This window comes from Gouania willdenowi, chromosome 5 (genome assembly GCF_900634775.1).
Source record: "Gouania willdenowi chromosome 5, fGouWil2.1, whole genome shotgun sequence".
NCBI classification, from domain to species: Eukaryota; Metazoa; Chordata; class Actinopteri; order Blenniiformes; family Gobiesocidae; genus Gouania; species Gouania willdenowi.
The window spans coordinates 34591491-34613984 of NC_041048.1; the positions used below are offsets into that span (position 1 = coordinate 34591491).

General features: G+C 39.3%; 1 protein-coding gene across 1 annotated transcript; it reads left to right on the forward strand.

Annotated features, from left to right (window-relative positions):
- Window positions 1–5530: 5530 nt before the first annotated feature.
- Window positions 5531–18653, forward strand: slc2a9l1 (solute carrier family 2 member 9, like 1). The gene is made up of 12 exons (XM_028447833.1): window positions 5531–5672; window positions 9638–9733; window positions 12000–12160; window positions 12757–12881; window positions 12953–13082; window positions 15603–15751; window positions 16691–16878; window positions 17075–17185; window positions 17300–17401; window positions 17511–17586; window positions 17959–18086; window positions 18190–18653. Exons 1-12 carry the CDS (start codon window positions 5649–5651, stop codon window positions 18373–18375), a joined length of 1476 nt encoding a protein of 491 aa, XP_028303634.1. The 5' UTR covers window positions 5531–5648; the 3' UTR covers window positions 18376–18653.
- The last annotated feature ends 3841 nt before the right edge of the window (window positions 18654–22494 follow it).

Genomic DNA, 22494 nt, shown 5'->3' on the forward strand with positions numbered 1-22494 from the left:
TTTTGAGCTTGGCTGTCTGGTACAATCCACGGTGCTGGACCTGTATGCAGTGCAGAAAGGTGTTTGTTGCTGTTACACTCAGAGCGTGTAATTTCAACTTTACAATCTTTAGCTTGGTGAGTAGAGGAGTCAGAGCAGCGAAAGCAAATGTTGTGTTCCCTGAGATATGTCTTGCCCTCGTCTAGTGTCTTTTCTCTAAAGCCCCTACACTTCTTGAGTGAGTGTAGTTTCTGATGGATGGTACACTCTTGTTGTGAATTCTCGCACTAAGCTTGTTTTGTTGGATTTATTTACCTCTGTTTTGTGAAATGCGACAGGAGTTCTGAACTTAGCAGCTCTTGCGTAGTGGTTGTTGTGTGTCGCTGAAGTGGACGTGGGAGCTGGTGTGGCTGACTTAAAACGGGTCGTTTCTCATTCTTCCTTCACCTTGTAAGAAACGACAGAAGAATGAAAAAGGAGGGAAGCTTACGTTGTATTTTTGCTTGTATCTTGTCCCCTCTGACATCCACTTGTCTTGGAGATTGAGTGGTAAATTTACAACAACTGGAGCGATGCCGCGTGAGTTGTCTAAATACACTATGCCAGGTAAAGACCCATCAGATTTTGCTGCGTCTACCTCAGATAGTAGGTCCCCAAATTCTCTGAGTTTTTGTGGTTCTTTATTATTGACTCTGGGAAAATTCTCCAATCGGTCTAAGAGAGACTTTTCTATTGCGTCTGGTGTCCCACAACAGTCTTGTAGTCGTAACCAGACTTGACAAAGGCCCTCTGCTGGATTATTGAGATGGACAGAACGTATGTGTTTGGCTTGGAAGACTCCTCTCCGAGCCACCAGGAGAGTAACTCTAACTCTTCACTAGGCTTTAAGCTTAGCCCCTCTATTGTGTTATAAAAGGAACCCCTCCATGCCCAGTAGTCTTCAGCCCTGTCTGTAAACTTTGCTAGACCGTCTGTGACTAAACCTCTTTTGGCAAGAAATTTAGCAAGATTAATAAAGTCATTGTACCCAGTGTTATAATGATTGAGCTTGCAAAAGGAGCTCATAGGTTGAGGTGTGATACTCGAATGCCTGTACTGTAGGAGAGGGGATTCTGGTGGGAGAGGATTATCAAACTCATTTTTATTGTCCTGTTTATTTATTTTGGGGCCATATTGGAATGAGGCAGCTGGATCTGGGACTGGGCTTAAGATGCATCTCTGGACAGGTGTAAAACATTTAGTGTATGGTACGTCTTCACCATGATGATCTAATGAGTATTTGAAGAAGGTTTGTAGCCTATAGTTGTCTGATTGTATTGTGGCTGGAAGTTGGTTAAGCATTTGAGGGTTCAATTTAGCTTGAGTGTGGACTTGAGTTAGTTTTGAGTCCTCATCTTGTTTTTCTGACAAATGTGTTGACTGCGTTTCAAAATTTAAGGCTTCTTCAGCCACAACTGGTTCGAACACACTGGCTTCAGCGAGTGCAGCCTCTGCTTCCTTTTCTTCTTTAAGGGCATCTAATGTGGCACTCAACTCTGCTTGTTTCATTTTAATCTCAATTTTTTTACGTTCTTAACTCTGCTCTGGCTTGAGTTTCAGCTTCAGCGCATGCTTCCACTGCTGCTTTATTGAGTGAGACGTAGGATCTAGTGCTAGATCTAGATGAGCAGGTAGAGCGTACCTCAAAGTTCACATCCTCAGGAGACTGCATGGTTGGATCTGTCTCTGGAGTCTGGTAGACTGTGCACTGATACTTCTGCAGAAGTTGTTTCCGCAGCCTTTTTACTGTTCTGCCCACGGAGCTTCCCCGTGCGTTCCTAGGCAGGCAGTTAACCAGTGTAATGACCACGCTGGCTGTTTCTTTGATGTCTTTTATTCTTTGGAAGAGCAGCATGACTCGTGTGTTTGTGAGTGGTAAAACTGCAATACAACCACATAACAATTATTTTAAAATGATATAAAACAATATATGATGAAAACTAGGCACCACCAGTGACGTGCGGTGACCACTAGGGTTGGGTAGGCACGTTGCAAATCGAGACCACCAATGGCAATTTCATATGTTTCTGCTGGCAAGTGTTAATTCAATTCAAATCAATTTTATTTGTATAAAGCAATTTCCAACAAAGTCATCTCAATGCGCTTATAAAAATATAAAATTCATAAGAAAGAAAAAACCCAACAAGATCCATATGAACAAGCATTTAGCCATCTAACAAAATCAATATCATAAACACCATGAAACATAAACAATTATTTAATATAGCCTCCATACTCTCCCAACATGATATATCTCATGACATGGCAGCACATCCATTGTTTGTGTTGGAAAATGACAAAAATGACAAGAACAACTCAGAACAGCCTCAGTGAGGAGCATCCACAAAGCCAATCCTACCTTTTGTTCCATTCACTGTAGAAAATACCAACAATGTTCTGACCTTACCTTTGGTGAAGCTCTAGTAACTCAGGTGTTGGTCTCCTATCTTTTAAAAGCTGTCGTTTTTCCTCAAAAAAAAAGTTTCTCTATCATCTTTGGCGCTGTCATCCTGTCTGTAGTGTAATCCCGCCCACTCGCTAGAGAACGTAGCAGCAGCGGTCACGTGACATCTATTCACTAATGTACTGTGAACTTACGTATAGCATTTAGCATAGCAAGGTTACGTCCAAAGGCAGCTCTCTACGCTGCTTTTGCACGTAAATGGTCGTCATCTTGGGGACCTGACTGCGCATGCGCAAACACGTAAAAACACGCAATGGGAACGGAGGCAGAGGAGCAACGTGCCTTTGGGAGGGGGCATGGCCTCCCTCTGCCTTACAGCGGAGTGAAAAAAAAAAAAAAGACTGTGCAGCTGTTCCAGGAAATAGCGCTGTTTAGTAATTTGGGCTATGAAACGCACAAAATGCGGACACTTTCAAACTTATAGGTACCGTAGGCTATTGGAAATGGAAAAATAAATAATTGATAATTATATTATAATTAATACAAATAATCAAAAAATCAATTCACCCTTGGTAGGCACTGCCTACCTTGCCTACCCTGATGGCACGTCATTGGACACCACATATTACAGGTCTCAGTTGTATAAGCAAACATGCTGATGGTAACATTAGCATATGGTGCTAACAAGATAGAACACCAAAACTAGCTTAATAATCCGTGTATCATTCGTTCATTCGTTTTTCATTATGTAACAAAAACATGAAAAGAAAAAAACTCATTATTTGATATTTGTTTCCAAAACCAAAATGAAAAAAAACGCCTTGTTTTTCAAATTCAAGCTCTTTTGCTTCGGTACAGAAAATGGAAAACTGAAAACGAACACCTTTATTTGTTTTCTCCATTACCGATTTGCCAAAGTACGTGACCCGGAAGTGAAGCGTTACACATTCTGTGATATCTTTAGCTCTGCAACTGTTATGTTTAAATGTTCTTACTGGAGCCACAGACCATCAGGAAACAGTTAATGCAGTTTACAGTAGTTTAATCTCCAAAGTTGTTGCCACATGGTTCTGCAAGGCAGGGTATATTCCATTCAGTAATATTTTTTTTTTTTTTTAAAGGATTTTTTGGGCTCTAGTGGCCTTTATATGACAGTTGCTCGACAGGAAAGGGATTAGAGAGAGCAGGGAATGACACGCAGCAAAGGGTCCCAAGCCGGGAATCGAACCTGGGACCGGCTGCAGGTGAGGAACTATAGCCTCCGCACATGGGGCGGGCGCTCAACCTCAAAATGGGGTCAAGACCTAAAAAAGGTTGGGAACCTACAGTGACATTTGTCTCTGAGTTTTACCCATCCTGTTGAGGATTAACGTATCATAAAAGAAAAAAAAAAATCTGTAAGGAATGTAAATCGGTAAAGCAATGTAAGCTCTCGTCATATTTGCGCTTTTTTGTTGAGATTGTTTTTCTCTGTCAGGGTCTTACATCGGCTAATGTGTAATTTGTTTCAATGCATGGAGGCCCCTGGCTGCTGGTTGATTTTTATTCTCGTTTCCAATTTTTATTTTTTAATTATGGTGCATACCCCTGAGGGTACCAGTACCCCACTTTAGGAACCTAGGCTTTGAGGGGTTTTCATCCCAGTTTAAGTGTGCTCATCATATTTGGACTTGTTTTTAGTGTCTTATGACAGCCTTATTATATAATAATTTGTATATTTATTTAAGACAAATAAAACTAGAACCAATATACACACACACCAATCTATAAACATACTCATGTATACACACGTCTAACACCTACAGTATATCTACAACAACATGTCTAAAAGAGTAGCATAGTTAATTTCATAAGTAATACTAGTCTTTGCATTGGTACATGCAATGGTTTTGACATGTCGGGGTCAAATTAATGAAATAACAATAATGATAACAATTACATTTTTATCTTTTCTTTTCTTTTATTAATTAGCATTTTTTACCCATATCCTGAGAATACATTGAGTATAGTAATAACAGCAGACAGCTCCCATGCATTTAGGCCATGCAGAGCTTTCAGGTTGTAACGCAAATAGTGTTTAGTTTTAATTGGTGATCGTTTTAACTGATGACCGACTTCTGACTATGTCCTTGGCTGATTATTTCGCTGATTAAGTAACAAAGTACAAAAACATTGTTACTTAAGTAGATTTTTCAGGTACTTTGTACTTTTACAAGTATTTATTTCTCTTTCAACTTTTTAGTTTTACTCCATTACATTTTCAACATAAATATTGGTATTTTATACTCCTTATATTTCCCAAGAAGGCTTGTTACTTTATATATATAGCCTATAAGCCTATATTTTTAATTTTTTGGCGCCGCGACACAAATCAAATGGTTTGACCCAGCGGCTCACTCAGCCAGGATCAGACAGACGCTGAAAGTAAGGGGAGGGGGAGGGCTTACACGGACATACAAGTAATTATGATTGGCTAAAGGTAGAGTGAAATTCTATGGTAAGCCAATCAGTGACAGAGTTTAGGTCAGTGGGCGTTGCTACCATGCTTGTGCTAACAGTGAGTATTGAAGAAGCAACGTGGAGCAGTCTGTTGATTTAAAACTGGTACAATCACTACTTCAACCTGCTTGCTGTAAAAAATAAAATAAAAATAAAATCAGGCTGACACATGTACCTCTTCTTCTCCTTCTGTTGTTCCTCTATTCCACATCAGCCTAGTGTACAGTGTTATAAAACAGCCCTCTTCTGGTACAAACAGGATGTGCCGGAGCAGTGGTTGATGTGCTGGTGTTCCTGGCAATACCTGGAGCCACTCTTCAGCTCTGATGATATTAATCAAAAACTACAGGAGGAAGGAAGAAAATTCCAGAGAGTGGAGTAAAAATGGAAGAAATTTACAAACAGTGGTGTTTTCTTTTTAGGAGGTAAAAGAAAATTCCAAAAAATTGAATTAAAAAAAAAAAGTTCTATATCTCTGAGTTTTTTCTCTCTCTAACTAGTGGCCCTGTTTTTATTCCCTGAGTGGCCTTAATCTTCTTTTGTAGTTTTATTCTAAGGGAATGAGTCACCTATTAAAGATTGCTGTGAGTTACTGTCCTGTCTCTCATGTTGTACATAAAGCTGTCTTTTCTTTAGCCATCACTAGTTAATGATAACCTGCAACTCCGAACACATTCTAAGAAAAGTTGGGCATATGTCCTGTGCCTTTTGTACCAGTAAATAGGTCATGGAGACTTGGCTTCACCAGCTGGTATGTTTGCACAGATTATTATTTTTTCTGTAGATATTATTAATATATCATGATTCAGTATAGATGGATATGAAGGTTGGAGGCTAACTGAATTAGGAAATCAACTTTTTCTTTTACAATTGAAATGTAATGTCTATAAGTTGTTATAGTTTATAAAAGCTCTTCTGGAGAACAAGTGTAATAATGCTGCATTCTGCTTTACATTGGTGTGGACTGTAGTTTAGAGCTGGAATGCATTTTGCTGAGTCATTGCAGTTTTCTTGCTTCAGCTGGTATTTTCACGTTCTTCTTTCTATTCAAACCAAATCTTATGCATGTTATTTATGCGCACTATTCAATGTAACTTGCACAATGAAAGGTCACCAAAATTGTTATCTTTAATAATTTCCTTTCATCATTAAAATGTGATGTTTGTTGTGTACAACCCAAACACAACTTATTTCTCTGATCTGCCCCTTAAGGGATTTTTCAGCAGTTACGATTGTGATAATGATTAATCCCATTTTATAGAACTCCAATAAGATAGGATAGGAATCCTTTGTCAGTGTCATAGTGCAGAACAATCGAGCAATGAACTTTGGTTGGCAACAAATGTCTTTGGCAGCAAAAAGAAACACTGAGTAAAAGAACAGACACTGCCTGTCAAAAACTACTCCAATACAACTAAAAGTAGCTTATTAAAAATATTTTTTAAGTGAGAGTACTGAAGTATTTGCATGAAAAACTACGTAAGTATTGAAAGTAATTAAAAAAGTGAACCAGTGTAGTAGCGGACCTCATTCGTGGCCTTGTTGATGTTCCCCAGCAGGGGGTGAGGTACATGGGACTGTTTAAGCTTCCTGACTAAGTACAGTGGCTTATGGGCCATGAGAGGTGTGACCATGTGAGGTCAGCTGAGATGTGAATGGGAACTTTGTTTATTTATTTTTTTGTTTGGTAGCTGTTTACTAAAGAATACACAATTTTATAAGCAGAAGCACAGTTAACCTCACAACACCTCTTGGTAAATAAATGGAATGATTCCTATTCAATGAAAACTCGTACTTGCATTAAAGCTGCAGTATGTAGAATCGTGAGACGTTTATGGAATTAACAACGCTCCCCCCACTGGCATCTGAGTGAACACTAGGGATGCAACAATATTCGGTATTTTTACCGAACCGTTAAATACACCCTGTTTGGCTCAATGCACAATGGTACATTTCCCTACCACAAAACTTTGTGCAGCCGGGAATGCTGTGTGATCCTCTCAGGAGTAGAGACATGAGAGCAGCACATTGTTCAGGCTCAGTGCTATGCGCTGTTCATGCCGCCTTCAGAGCCAATCAGAATGTCCTTGTGTTTGCGGCGCGGAGGAACCTGTTAACCCACATTCTGCTGCACGTTCGTACGACTATATATATATATATATATACATATATATATATATATATATATACAGTATATCTCTTTTCTGAGTTGTTTCCGGGTTCGTTGCCGCTGTCGGCACTAATCTCGCGAGAACTGCCACCCAGGCCATTTCAGGTGGCAGTTCTCGCGAGGCTAGTGACGGTGCTCAGTTTAGTAAGGCATCTTTTAATAATGATTACATTAAAATACGGGATATTTACAGAAAATACTAATACGGGAAGATGGCGGGAAAGAGGGGTAAAATACGGGAGTTTCCTGGCCAAGACGGGATAATTGACAGGTATGCATACTGCAGCTTTAATTGCAATAAAATGCTAAACGACTGTAAATAGAGGAAAACCTTCAATAGAAAATATAATAAATTTAACTTTTAATGAAAGAAAATAAATTAACTTTGGTTTTAACTAGGAACGCAAAGAATAATCGTAAGGCAGTTATTAATTGTTTGATAGGTGTCACGGTTCATATCGATACTCTGGAAATTGAATCGCAGTACTTTTTTTTAAACAGCAGAGGTCACTATCTTTTTTATCCTTCTCTTGTTTTAACTACGCCACTCACACGTGACGTGAGCATTGGTGCGAGGCATGGCTGGCCCAGCCTATACGCAAACTAAGCGGCTGCTTAGGGCCCCCAACTTGGCAACCCCACTTGCATGTTACTGGTACTGCTGTGCATTGCGCGTATCAAAACTGCAGGGCGCATTTCCAGTAATCTATCCAGCCATGCATTTGTTTGTAATTACAAACTGGCAACCTAGAGAGTGACGTTGGACCTGACCTTGCCACAATTGGTCAGCTCATTGTAAGCAAGTAGTGTGGAAGAAAAATGCCTGATACAAATAACAGCACTCATCATGTAATAATGATTTAATAATTTATCTGTCCAGAAGCGTAGGCGGCGGGCAAATCACCTACTACACTTAAACATGTTCAGAAATGCTTCCTTACCCCTTTAGCACCGAAAGAATATCTGTAATATTACTTGAATATCTGTAAAAGTCACGTTTTTCTATTAGCTCAGTCTGCTAGCACGTAGCATCTCTTCTTCACTGTTAGAATAGCCGCATGCCAACCGACCATTGGGCTACCAGTGCCCTCTGCTGGTCTGAACCAATTTCTGATGTATGTACGGTACACTGACAGTTTTTTCAAAGTCCAATTGTTAAGGCACAAAATAAATTTTCAGTTGCACTTTTAAAAAGAAAAGGAACTATTATGCAGTTTTGCATTGTTTACTGTAAAGCCAGAATTTAAATTAATAGGCTTCTTCTTCATTTGTACTATTTATTTATTTCATTCAGGATTTATTCTTAGTTAAATTACATTGTTTTGAATACTTTATCAAGGATTTTTGACAATGAAAGATAAACGAAAATAGTACAGTACTTTCTAGTTTTTTTTTCCTGTAAAATAAATCGTGAGAGAATCGCATCGTGAATCGAATCGTGTCGGGAGTTGAGTGAATCGTTACATCTGTAGTTTTAACAGATAACTTATTGTCATGTTGCCGATGATGACATTGTTTCAACAAGTTCAACGTGTGTTTTGAGTCTATCTCAGTCTATGAAACAACAGTGCATACAAGATCCCCTTTGATTGAAAAAATTAAAAGTGCAGGCCAGCAAAACAAATAATGTGTGTGTGTATGTGCGTGTGTGTAAAATTTGAAAAACAATATGAATGATGCGAGTAATATCAAAATATTTGGAGATTCAGCAGCAGCTTTCCTCAACATATCCACTGAGGAACACGCATGCTTTCTGTTCTTCTAAAGCTAGAGCCATCTGAGCCAACATTACTCAGTAATAAACCTCAACCTGCATTCAACACTCAGAGTACGACTCACACAGTACATCATAAATATATTCATGAGTCATCATGACTCAGTGGAATCATTGATGAAGCTGTAGCACTAACACTAACACACTTTTGTGAAGATTGTTAATCTGCCGAAAACAGCAGCTAGTAGCGACTATCTTAAATTGGGATTAGGATGCTCATAACATTCATTCATTAATAAATAAATAAATAAATAAATAAATAAATAAATAAATAAATAAATAAATAAATAAATACAAATCACAAGGCACTACAACACATTCCATTACATCAGTGATTTTCAAACCTTTTCTAAATAAAATAAAGCCATATTTCATTTTGGATCAAATACTTTGTATGAATAGAGTAAAATGTTACGTAATGTAGAGTAGTGATGTTCAGCTACAGAGTGAAGACAGATAATTTGTTTTTGTGAGTTTGCACTGTGACAGATTGGGGTCCTATTGTGTCTGATATAAATTGTGACAAGCATTGAATTGCAATGTGTTTACTATGCGTTACACAAACAAAGCTGCTATGCCTTAAAAGACCATGACAACCCTCTACCCAATTACATTTTTGAAGATCAAATAATGTTTGTCAATTAAATATTAACATTATAAATCAACACTTGAAAAACTGAAAACAAGAACAAATGTTTTCCCAGTTATGACAGGTGCCAAAATGCAAATGTTGGATTGAGAGTTCCTTTTCTGCTTTTGTTTTCCTTTTCAGACGCGGGGCAATGCTCTGGTTCTCATCATTGTGCTGGGAGTTGGAGGAAGTTTTCAATCTGGCTATCAGATGACTGCACTGAGTTCTCCATCACCAGTGAGAGCCCTCAAATAATCTTATTTATCCATACATATACATGTACTATACATCCATCTATACAGAGAACATTATTGGAATCCTTCCATACATTCTCAATTTTGATGTACAACAATGTAAAAAAGTAAAAACACTGGTTTATTTAAAATGCAGAACTCAAACAACAACACATGGATGGTCTCGTCCACAGCAATAAGCAACTTTATCAACAAATGTTCTGTTGCACAGATGAGGTATTGTAGACACGGGGTTTCGGGTGGCGTTTCATTTATAGGTCACTAAATAATAATGTATGATTGTTGTCCCAAAATCCCATGGCATACCTGGACTTGCCTTATGGCACACCAGTGTGCCGCGCCACACTGTTTTGGAACCACTGGCGTAGAGGTTGATGCGTATACGGGCTGACCAATAAGGAGAGGGTCTCAGCTCACAGCCACAGGTAGGTGCAGGGTTTCTGTGCAGCGCAACTGCTCCGGGCGGCGGACAATTTACATTATAAGCAAGAGAAAACCAGATAGGCCCTTTAGAGGTTGTGGGCCCCTGGGCAATTGCCCAGTTGCCCATATGGTTAATCCGGCCTTCCCACAGAAGTTGTCAGTTCCAACTCAGTGGTTTCATAGTAGACAATGAAGCAAAGAAGAGCTCTCCTAAAGGAAGGCAAGCGGCAAGATATAGAAATAATAAGCTCCAAACTGAAAACGCTGATGACTTACTGTATTTGATAGAGGGGCATAAGTCAAAAAGAGTTAAAATTGTAGGAAAAATGAGGTTGAAAAATGCTGAGGTGGATGAAAAAATGAAAAGAAAATATTTTGAAGAAAAAATTGAATAATTACAAAAATGGAAAAGATATCAAAAACCAAGCCAAATCATAGCATATTGCACAAAACTGAGCAGAACATTTTGATACCTTAACTGTATTTGTAATGTTTTGTTCTCTTCTTCTCGACGAAGGCAGTCGCACTCTCTGTTTCTCCCTCCCTTCCACCCTTATCTCTCCCTGCTTCTGCTTTGTCTGGTCCTGTGAGCCTAACAAGAGCCTCTCTCTGCGACTCATCCAAAACCGGAATAATGAAATTAATTAGTTGGTCTCTCAGTGCTATCGACCAGATTTTTTTGACGAAAAGAACCGGGGTTGGTGAACCCGCATTTCCAAGCGGGACGTTTGCGGCTGGATACGCACTTGACCCTTGGAACAAGTGGCGAGTTGTGTGTCTGTCCATTCTTTCCGTGGAAGACGTGGAAGACATCTACATTATTGGAATAATGATAGTAGGCATGCTGCTGATCGGAGCTGGTGGCTTCCTAATCTATCAAAAAGTCCGTACTACACTGGTTACTGTTTTGGAAAAGCTGCCAGTGATTTCTGAAGGATGCAGGGCTCTGAACACTCAGACTCATGTGTTGATCGATATCAAAAGCAAGCTAGAGCTGCTTATGGATCGTCTACGCGTTATGGATAACAACTGGGAGAAGTTGGAGGACCGGCTTGGAAGTAGTTAGGCCACTCATTGGATTACAGCAGAAAGACCCAGGACAGAGGGCAATTGGAAATTGACATAACCTGTATCAAAAACACATTGCTTATCTCCCTTTCGGCTCCCCAGTCAGCCAAGGCTAAAGCCAAGCTTGTCTCATCTCTTATCACCAGGAAGTTTCTGCAGACGGCGGCACTTACCCCCACTCCCTCCCCCTGCTGCTTCCCTACATTCCCACCTGGAACTGTTGATGTGGAACTGTTGCCACTTGTCATCTGGCTGTTGTCAGTAGTGCAGCTACAGGTCTTCAATTTCAAATGCCTTCGTCGGCCATCTTCTCGCCCCCCCCTCCCATCCGTGCTACATGGAGGTGTTGTAGCAGCACCCATCAGCAGCACGCCCATGTCCTCAAACGGCTGGAATCCTGTTGTTCTTCCCACCCGACCCCCTCCCCCAGCCCACCTCCCACCCTGTGTCCTGCTTAAATTTATGTTTGCGGAGGCGTTTTTTTTCTCCTGGTTTTACACTGCTTTCTCTGTTTAGGGAAATCAGTTTCAAATTGGCCGTTTTTCCCCCTCAACCCTCCTCTCCCCCTGTTGTTCATCCCTTTTTTACCTAAATATGTGGGAGCTGCAAATGGCTGCTGTGTTGATGTGTATTCTTTCGCTGCAACTACCAAGTCAAATTCCACGTATAGTTCTAAACTGTACCTGGCCAATAAAGCTGATTCTGATTCTGATATATGGTCGCTCACCCTTTCACACAATTCACTCTTTATTTTTAAGTTCATACAGCGCTTCATCAACAGCAGCTGGTATGACAGATATGAAGAGACACCATCCCCTCGGACAGTAACAACGATCTGGTCCCTCATTGTGTCCTTGTTAGCCGTTGGGGCAATCTGTGGAGCTTTCAGTGTTAAATTTGTTTCTAATATCCTGGGAAGGTGAGTGTCATGAGGCTAACCAAAGACTAGGGTGATGTATGCTGCACACAGCTTCTTCTCACAGCTAAAATACATTATTTCTACTCTTTTGACATCATGCCGGCAAAGAGAATGGTATTCTTTTTCACAAGTTGTCTGTGGTGCCATGCTTGCTTATTGAACTTTTTCTTCCTTTTCAATGATTGTAAAGTGGCACTTAGCATCAGCACCATAGCTGCTAACAAGCAAAGCTAGCAAGTGTTTTAATTACAGTAGATGTGCACAGAGCTTTCATGTGATAAACTCTACTACACTTAGAAACAACAGAGAGACATTGCGTAGTATTAGGACTGCTATAATTTGTTACCAAGTGACTCCTACATTTGCTATAAATTTTTTTATTTTTCGTATCTCTCAAATTTTTTCTGCATCAACAAGCACTTTTTGGCACTATTGCACCAGCACTTTGTGGTTCCTGGAAAATAAAATGGTTAAATGAGAAGACTGACTCTGATTCCTGCCTTCACCACAAGCTTCCAAATCTTACAGTCAGCCTGTGAAAGTACCCACTTATTCAGCGTCATATTGATTAAAATTGTTTTATTTTTTCTCCCCAGAAAAAAAGGAGTGATCTTTAACAGCTTAATCAACATTGTTGCAGGAATACTTATGTTGATCAGTAAAACTGCCAAATCCTTTGAAATGATAATTGTGGCACGAATCTTGGTTGGCTTCACAGCAGGTATGCCCACTTTTTGCTGCTTAATGTTCCATACACTTGATAGCTAATAATGTACATCTAACCACCTACAGGACTGGGACTGCCCTTTCATTTAATGTATCTTGTGGAAATTTCACCCAAAAAGATAAGAGGCAGAGTGGCTATAACATCAGCAAATTTTTTATCACTTGGAAAGCTGATTGGACAGCTTTTGGGATTAAGGTACACACTGAAACACAAGCATAACGGTGAATAAACATGGGTGCATTCAGCAAGACACGAGAAACCTAATTTCTTCCAAGCCTTTAAAATTTGAATAATCATGGCACCATGATCAGGATCACTGATCCAGATAACTGCCATTCTGCCGAATTTCCTCAAAGCCGACCAAGAATTAGTTAGTTTACCAATCTACATAGAAATGATGGAGAAACGCATCGTACTGTAAAGGAGTTACCAAATTTGAAAAGTAATTTTGGATGTACTACATAAGTTATGTCTATAACTATGAATCGATGAGACCAAACAATGACCGTCACCCTGTCTTACAGTGAATTAAGTCATCCTTTTACCTATCTTTGAAACCATATTAACAACAAAGTCACAAGACTGATCTTGGGGGCTGACCCGAGGGCATATAATGCATTCAGGGCAGATGCCTTTTCCTCTTGCCTGGAACGCCTCCATCTGTTCTGAGTGACAAGAGATGGTGACGGTCCGATGCCTGTGACAGTAGGTCCACCCTGACTGGGAGCCGCCAGGGTATTCCATGTACGAGATTAGCAAAACCCTGTAAGCTCCTTGATTGACACCGTGCAGTATGTGGGGCATCAAGGGCAGTGGAGGAAAAGTGTACAGTAACCCTTCCGGCTACTCGTGAGTCAGTGCATCCAGGCCCAGGGCTTTGCTCTGATAAGACAAGGAGAGCCACTTCTGACAATGAGTCATTTCTCCAGAAGAAAAAAGATCCACCTGAGGTATGCCAAAGGGATCCTACAGCTTTGTCACCACTTGAGGATGCAACCTCCATTCTCCCAGGAGCGGGAGAGAGAGTGTCCCAGGGGGACTCCTCCTGTGAGTGTCCTGTAGCTATGCCGAGGACACAGAGCCTTTAAGCACGTTTGTGTTACAAGGAGCCTCGTCCACCTGTCCCTGCGTGGATGCAGTTTGAAGGCATTCAGCCCCCACTGCAGGAGTCGGGCCCTGAGAAGGCCTATTGCGACCACCATCATTGCAGCCAATATCTGCCCCAACAAGCTCTGGAACTGAAACAGCCCCAGGCTTCTGCCCGCACAAAAGGTGCGAAGGGTCGCCAGAACTTTGGTTACCCTCTGAGAGGTAAGAGCTGCTTTCATTGTGAATTAATTCAGACTCAGTCCCAGAAAAGCTTTTTCTTGCCATGGATTTAAGTTACTTTTCTCGTAATTCCTCAATGGCTTGTTTGCGAGACGCAGTACAGGTCAGCCAATCGTCGAGATACGGCATTATCTTTATTCTTACCTTCTGAAGTGGTGAGTCTGACAGGGCTGCCGTCACCACCCTCGTGAAGACCCTCTGCGACAGGGAGAGACCAAATGAAAGGACCCTGACTTTGTAGGTCTGGCCTTGAAAGGCAAACCGGAGAAACTTCCATTGTTATTTGAAGATAGGGACATAAGTGCTCAAACATGCTCGGGTAGACTCAGCGCACGACAGACACAGCGCGGACTGTCCTCTTTCCTTAAAGCTTACGCACTTGGGTGCACCGCTGCGTAGTAGTTTACATTAAAATCCTACATGCCCCATGATTCTTAGCGCTTCTCTGTAGTCCGCGTACTCCTGGGATGTGTTTTAAAGCTGTCGCTACTGTCATAGCTCGTCTGCCAGTCTCTCCTTTAAGCTTGTGTTCATCTCTCCTCCTCTGTTTCACCAGGAGGATGATTAGTTTATTAGTTTATTAGGGAATCCCCATTAGCTAGTGCCATGGCAACCATCTAGTCTTCCTGGGGTCCAAATAGCAAACATGCAACAGAAACCATTTACAAATACAAAATTTGATTAAAAATGCAAAAAAAATTTGATTAAAATGGCATTACTCACTCACAAAATAATACATATTACAATACATTACATTTGCAAGGATAAAACATAGCTAATAATACAAAGTATCTCACAGTATCAAATGGAGTTTTAGATTCTTTTTGAAAGTAAATTTATTGTCAATGAAATGCAGGTTGATGTTACATTTAATGCGGGTTGATGCAATGCCGAGCAGTGTTTTATGCGACACCAACTATGCGTCCGTGCTGTAGTAAAATCTGAGTTTTGCATTTAATTGACCCAGCAGACTCCGCAAGGAGGGGTGTCCGCCTGAGTATGTTTGAGCCTTAAGTGTTAGGAGGTGTTCATGCAACAAACTGAAAGCGCAAGTAGCGTAAACATGAATGACCATTAACAATTTTCAGGGACACAAGGCACCTGCGCAATAATGTGATGGATTATCAGTCCGAAAAACCTACCAGTCTCAGATGAGGCGAGAAAGGCAAAGACAAGTCTGCCTCAGATTCATTATATGCCGTTGGGTCAGACCCCTAATGTCAGCCTGGTGACTTTGTTGTTATTATAATCTCGAAGATAGGTAGAAGGATGGCTTCATTCACAGTATAGTGTGCAGCAATATATATATATAATTTTCAAGATAAGCTTGAGTGAAAACATTTGTAAGTTAGATTTTCAGTTGTAAATGTGTTTTGTTTTTTTCAGTGAGCTCCTTGGCCGTGAGGAGCTATGGCACTTTGCTCTCTTTTTTCCCGTCTGTTTCTCAGTGCTTCAGATTGTGGTGTTACCTTTCCTTCCCGAATCTCCCAGATATTTATTCATAGAAAAAGGGGACAAAGAGGAAGGCAAGAAAGGTTGGTAATTCTTCTTAATGACCCAATTAAGTACACTGTTATTGGTATGTACGCAAGTGGATTAGGGCCAATTTTGATGGAGAAAATAATTTTGGGCAAAAGCAAGAATAAAGTTGAAATGTCGAGATTAAAGTTGAAATTTTGAAAATTACCTAAAAATACAATATCATGATAAAAATCAAAGGTTTGGTAATAAAGCTAAATCTACGCAAGCTGAAGAGGGCCAATTCACCATATGACAACAAACAGCAGATTGTGGCCATCTACAAAATGCTGAGTATCGATGAATGCGTTAAACTATACTTCAAAGTTGGGTTTAATAACAGAGATTATTTCTCTTTTAGATAAACACAGTATTGTAATCTCTTTAAGGACTTTGAAGACTATCGTTTTGACTGCGGTACCAACAGCTACTACTGGTGTCAGTCCGTCTGTGGCTATCGAGGAGTAACAGTAACAGAAACAGATTAGGGCCAGTTTTAATAGAGACTGTTGTCGTATATGGTTAATTGGCTCTCATCGGCCTCCGTAGATTCGGCTTTATTAACAAACCTTTGACTTTTATCACAATATTGGCCAGGACTCCCTTGAAAAAGAGGTTTTTAATCTCAACGGGATTTTTTTCCTGGTTAAATAAAGGTTAAATAAAATAAATAAAAATTGCATTTTGAGTTTATTTTCAAAATTTAGACTTTAATCTTGTTTTTTTTACTTCAATTTTGACATCTTATTTCAACTACATTTTCGAACTTTCAACTTTAATCTCGACCCTTCAACTTTATTCTTGATTTGCCCAAAATTATTTTCTCTATCAAAATTGTCCCTAATCCACTTCCGTAGTTATGGGACTTGGTGCGTTAAAAAAGGTGTGAATCAGTAAAAAACAGAATTTCCCATCCAAACATTGGCCTTTTTTTGGTTTTGCTTTGCTTTTTTTAGCCCTCCAAAACCTGTGGGGTCCTGGTGACTACAAACAGGAAATCGATGAGATGCTGACTGAGCAGGAAGCTATTGAGGCAGTTCCACCAAAAAGCCCTTTGATGCTGCTGAGAGACAGGGCTGTCCGATGGCCGCTCATCACCATGTGCTTGATTTACAGCTTCAACCAGCTGTCAGGCACTAATGCAGTGAGTAACTGCATTTTGTTGACTTAACATTTTTGTCTACTACATTTTTAAGTGTTAAATAGTAGACTATAGCTAAAAATAATAATAATAATTACATGTGAATGGAAACAATTTCAAAATATATTGATATTTTTGTTAACCAATAAAAACGAAGCTAAAATATCATATATAAGTAAGTGTTTTTGTACTTTCCCAGGTCAGCACCTTTTCCTTTGACATCTTCAAGGAGACAGGGATACCAGAAGACAAGATCCGCTACGTCATACTTGGTCTTGGATTATGTGAAATCATCACATCCATGTGCGCTGTAAGCATTTTCTTCAGCCTGTAAAGTGGTGTGTGTGCTCAAACTGGACCATACTGCCCAAAAGCGTACATTTAGGGATGGTTACCCATTTTTTTCTGCTAATCTCCTGATCAGAGTCTCCTGATTGAGCGTGTGGGGAGGCGGCCATTCTTCTGGGGAGGCTACGGTCTCATGTTTTCTCTTTGGGTGCTGATAACGATTACTCTCAATCTGAAGGTAAACCTCCAAGCATTCACAGATAGTTCTGCCTCACTTCAAATTCAAAGATGACTTCTCAGATTAAGAATAACTTGACATTCAATATATTTTTTTTCTTACCTGACAGGAATCAGTCCACTGGTTTTCATTCATCACGGCCTTTTTGATCATCTTTGTTATCGTCTGTTTCTCTGGAGGACCTGGTATGAACAGAATCCTGAAAAGTAGCTCCTGCACAGGGGAAACAAAGTGCTGGAGCATGATGTGTAGTACATATGATGCCCCCTCATATATGCCTGCCTACAACCGGCGCTGCATGAACTGCTGGGCGCAGTGTCGTTTCACCATTTAAATTGTGAAAATGAACTGCACAACAGAAAAAGAGCATGAAACGTATTTTTAAAAGAACAACAAATTAATTCATATATATTTTGTACGATCACCGTGTTTTATGGCACTTAAAATATTTGTATATTATGTACATTATGTTAAGAATTGTATTTTTTCAAATGAATTTGAGAAAACTGTAACTGAAACAGTTTTTTTTTTAACCTTGTATTTTCATTGTTGACCAGGGGCAGCTATAGGAACACTCAACACTGAGCTCTTTATCCAGTCAGACCGAGCACCTGCATTTGCAATCACTGGGATATTTCGCTGGATGGCATATGGAGTCGTAGGATTCGCCTTTCCATTTGTTATTGTGAGTACAACAAAATGAAAGGATGTGAAATCCACTCATAGACTGTCGTCCACACTGTGCTGATATAAACACTGATGCTGTGTTTGATATTTCCCTCTCCCAGAGTTCTTTTGGCTCGTACAGCTTCGTGCTGTTTGCCTGTGTGTGCCTGCTGGGTTGTCTTTACACCTTCTTCATTCTCCCTGAGACCAAAGGGAAGACCCTGCTGGAGATCATGGAGGAATTTAAAACCATCACTGTCTGTGGGAAATCCTCCAAACAGGAGATACATGTAGAAACCAAGCTGTGAGACAGTTTGGCAGATGGTGCTAGAAATATTTTTAGAGAGACATTTAATCTTTGTGCTATTTCAGCACAATAGATAATGTGGCTCATTGGTCATAGTTAGATTAAGATGATTATTGTACCTTGGATGAAAGTTGTTTTTCATTACTATATAGACTACATATCCTTAAACTACCTACAGATCGAGTTTTAACTCAACAACACTGTGCATTTTGATTTATATTCATGCAATTTTGTGGCACGCATTTGAAAATAAATATTAATATAGTGGTTTGTAATCAATATTGTACAATCCCTTGCTGACTCAGGACAGAAGACAAACACACATTTTGTAAAAATGCTTGTATTTGCCGAGTTATTCCAGCAGGTGTCGCTGTTAATCTGAAATACTTAAAGCCCATCCCAAGTTCTGCAGTGGTAAGTATGATATACCCTGGTACATAGTACCAGTCCATTACTGGACTAACTGGTACAGTATGCTTGCCTGTAAACTGGAGCTGAATGCAAGGTAGAACACAAACACAGTAGGACTGGGCTTAAATTTTAACCCCCAATTATTATTATTATTATGTTGAATCACAAGAACCTGAATATTTTTGTCTTTGAGCATTTTTTTTTCTTTCAAAAAAACAAGCACCCTATCAAGAGAATGACTGAAAAACATACACATTAAATAATAAATAAAAATCAATAAACAAATTCATATTATTGAGATACATAAATACAATAAAAACTTGCAAAACAAAAAAGTGAAAAAAATATGGCACTGCACAAAATGAGATATAAAAACCAGCAATGACAGAGCAAATTAGAATAATTGCAAAACAAAACAAAAAAAACCTAGATTAACAAATTATTTTATTAAACAGTTCTGAGATCACGCTCAAAAACCCGCCCATTCCACAGAGAGAGGGTTCAGTCAAATTCGCTGTGGCAAGGTTTTGTTTTTCATTCATTTTATAAGCTTAGAAATGTAGTGTAGTTAAAATAATTGTATAATAACAAATAGTACCAACTAGAATACTATAATATTAGATGTAGGAAGGATAAACTTCACAGACACACCAATGGGACAGCACTACTCAAGGCGATAATCAACCAAGTAACTTAGTCTTGCCCAAGGACATTTCAACACATGGACAGGTTTAGCACTGAGGTCGAACCCCTAACCTTTCAATCAAAAGATGACCCCTCTGCCACCTGATCCACGATGGCCTATCATGAACCACCACTGTTGGCCCCGCCCCTCATATAAAAACTAGCACCTGTCGACTCTGCAATCTGTGGCGAGTTGGTTTGATTTAGTGAATTGTGAATAGAGAGGTATAGAGAAGAGTTAGTATGTAGTCTATAGCAGAATATACTTTTCTTTGGAGATGTTATAGTATAGAATGGGCGTGTCTTAAGTGCTCTAGACGAGTCATCCAAAACCTTGTGGTTCAGTTGCTATTTAAAGGGATCCTCCACTGTTTTTACAAAAGTGGACTATATTTGTTTTATTAACTTTTAAAAATGGGACTACCATTTTAGAACCTGTGTTCTGCCATCTTGAAATCACGTGATTGATGATGTCACACGGCTCCACTGCCTGTAAACATCCCATTGTTTTCTATTGGAGTGAAATATTCGGCCTGCTTTTTAGATCATTTAGCAGCTTTTTTGGTCAAAATGCCAACTAGTGCTGATTTGGTTTCTCTAAATCCCAAGCGTCAAACTCATGGCCCAGGGCCAAATCCGGCCCTTTGGAGTGCCTTTTTCAGTCAAATCATGAAACATTGTGTAACCCTGATGCTTATATCGCAGGATTACATTCATTTTTAATGTTAAACTGTTGAAAAATCCTTAAATTTACCTCAAATTATTACATATCATTTTCCCTTATTAAATAAAGATTATTAATAAAATCAAATATATTTAAAGTAAAAATCCTGTTGGGACTGATATCTGTCACTTATTGCTTGGATATTGTCGGTTTCTTACATATTTTGTATTTTATGTATACGTAGAAGCTAGGGTACAATATTATTGAAGTTACTCGTTTGATGCCCACTTGAGATCAAATTGCTCCCTAATTGGCCACTGAACCAAAATGAGTTTGACACCCCTGCTCTAAATAATCAGGAGAAGTTAAAGATGTCGATGTAACCTTCCTTTGTTTACAGAAAGAGAATCAAAACAGTTGTGACCCGAAAAATAATCTATGTCCGCAGGGGACGACGGTTCCGTAGTAGAAAGAGCAGAGAAGAAGAGCTCTACTAAGGGACCTTTACTCTCCCTTAAACAGTGCGCTGACACGCTCAGGTGGCTGAAGTTATAGCGAGTAAATCACCGAGTTTTGAAAACATACAAACCCTGGGGATAGAAGTCATTTTGCGTGGGAGTTATTCAACAGAGGATCCCTTTAACTTCAGTAGAAAACAACCCACTGTAACACTTGAGCCAAAGTCTCCTATAATGTAGAATAGGTTGAAAAGTTCACTGACAGATTAACTGAGTCATTCTGTCACAAGTGTTGGGACTTCTGCACGTGTAACATTTCTCTAGAATTCTCCAGTGATCAATTTCACAGAAACTGTCTTGTTTGGATCAGACCATGGGACCTCAGTAATGAAGAGACACAGAGTCACAGCTAGTGTGCCAGTTACCTGATTAAATGGACCATTGTGTCTGAAGCTTATCTACTTTGTGTAAGTGGAAGAGAATGAGGAGCAGATGTCAGGGGAATTAGCAGGTCACAGTGACAGTCAGGAGGCTTTAGCCAAAGACATTTGGTGTCAAACTGGACTCATCACTCACTCTATACAATACAAGCCTCTCACTATAAGCTGCGGATTCTGCACAATCGTCTTTGTTTTCAACATTCAGAGTTACCATCTTGGTAACCATAGTCGTTGTCAACATTTCTTTTGTGAGAATGATTTTTTACAATAATTTTTCTTACATTCCTCATTTTAATGTCTCTTTGTTGCGATACAATGAAAAGCATTTGTTATTTTGTTATTTAATCTCTTATCATCTCCCAATGAATCAAAAACATACTTTACATTTTAATTTATATTTTCTTTATATATTTTTATGTAACAGCACATAATACTGATAAAAACACTTCTCTTAAAATACGTATGTTGATGCTTATTTGGATTTTGCTGATGTTACCTTTTTAAAATTACATCTTACCTCGGCCCTTGTGATATCATCCAATTTGGCCCACACAATAAAGTAAAAAAATGACAGAGAAAATCCTTGTGTGAATTACCAAATATTTAGGCTGTAGATATCTTCTTCCTCTCCAAATACACAAATTTAATAAAGTGGAACAATATTTGCAATAATATCACACAACTGCAGTTTATTGCAATTTTTCCTCACAAAACTCTTCTAAAATTGGTCATTTTTGATGTGTTGATCTTGCAGAGACTGAAATCTGTCACTTATTGCTTGGATATTGTCAGCGCCTTACAAACTGTATATATCAGTTAAACGTGGAAGGAAAACTCGGGCAGAGTATTGTTAAAATTGCACTGTGGCCCACTTGAGCTCAAACTGCACTGTATTTGGCCCCTGAGCAAAAATGTGTTTGACACCCCTGTCTTACCTTTTGGTTCTTCAAAATCTCTCCATGTTTGAAGAAATTTAACCTGGACTTTATAACCTTGCTCTTTGCCATGAATTGACTGGAACAAACTATTACTTTACAACAAACTTATGGGATGTCAAACTCATTTTAGTTCAAGGGCAGGTTTTGGGTGGGAAAACAAAGAATATCAACATTAATCTGCACTTCCAGTCATAAATTAGACATAACGTATGGAAGGCATCAACAATATCTAAGCAGTAAATAGATACTTAAATGTCCTTTGATTAATTTATTTTTTGACCAATTTTTTTTTTTTGGGGGGGAGACTTTGTGGAATCATTTGAGAAAAATTGCAGGATTTTGGAAAAATTTATAATGGAATTATTTGGTAATTCACATGTAAAATTTTATATTTTCTCTGTCATTTTCAATTTCTCCTACTGGCCAAATCGGATTCTCTGAAGGGCCGGCTTTGGCCCCCAGGCCTTGAGTTTGACACGTTATAGAACAAAGATGTTGGATAATAGGACAAACATAGAGACATGT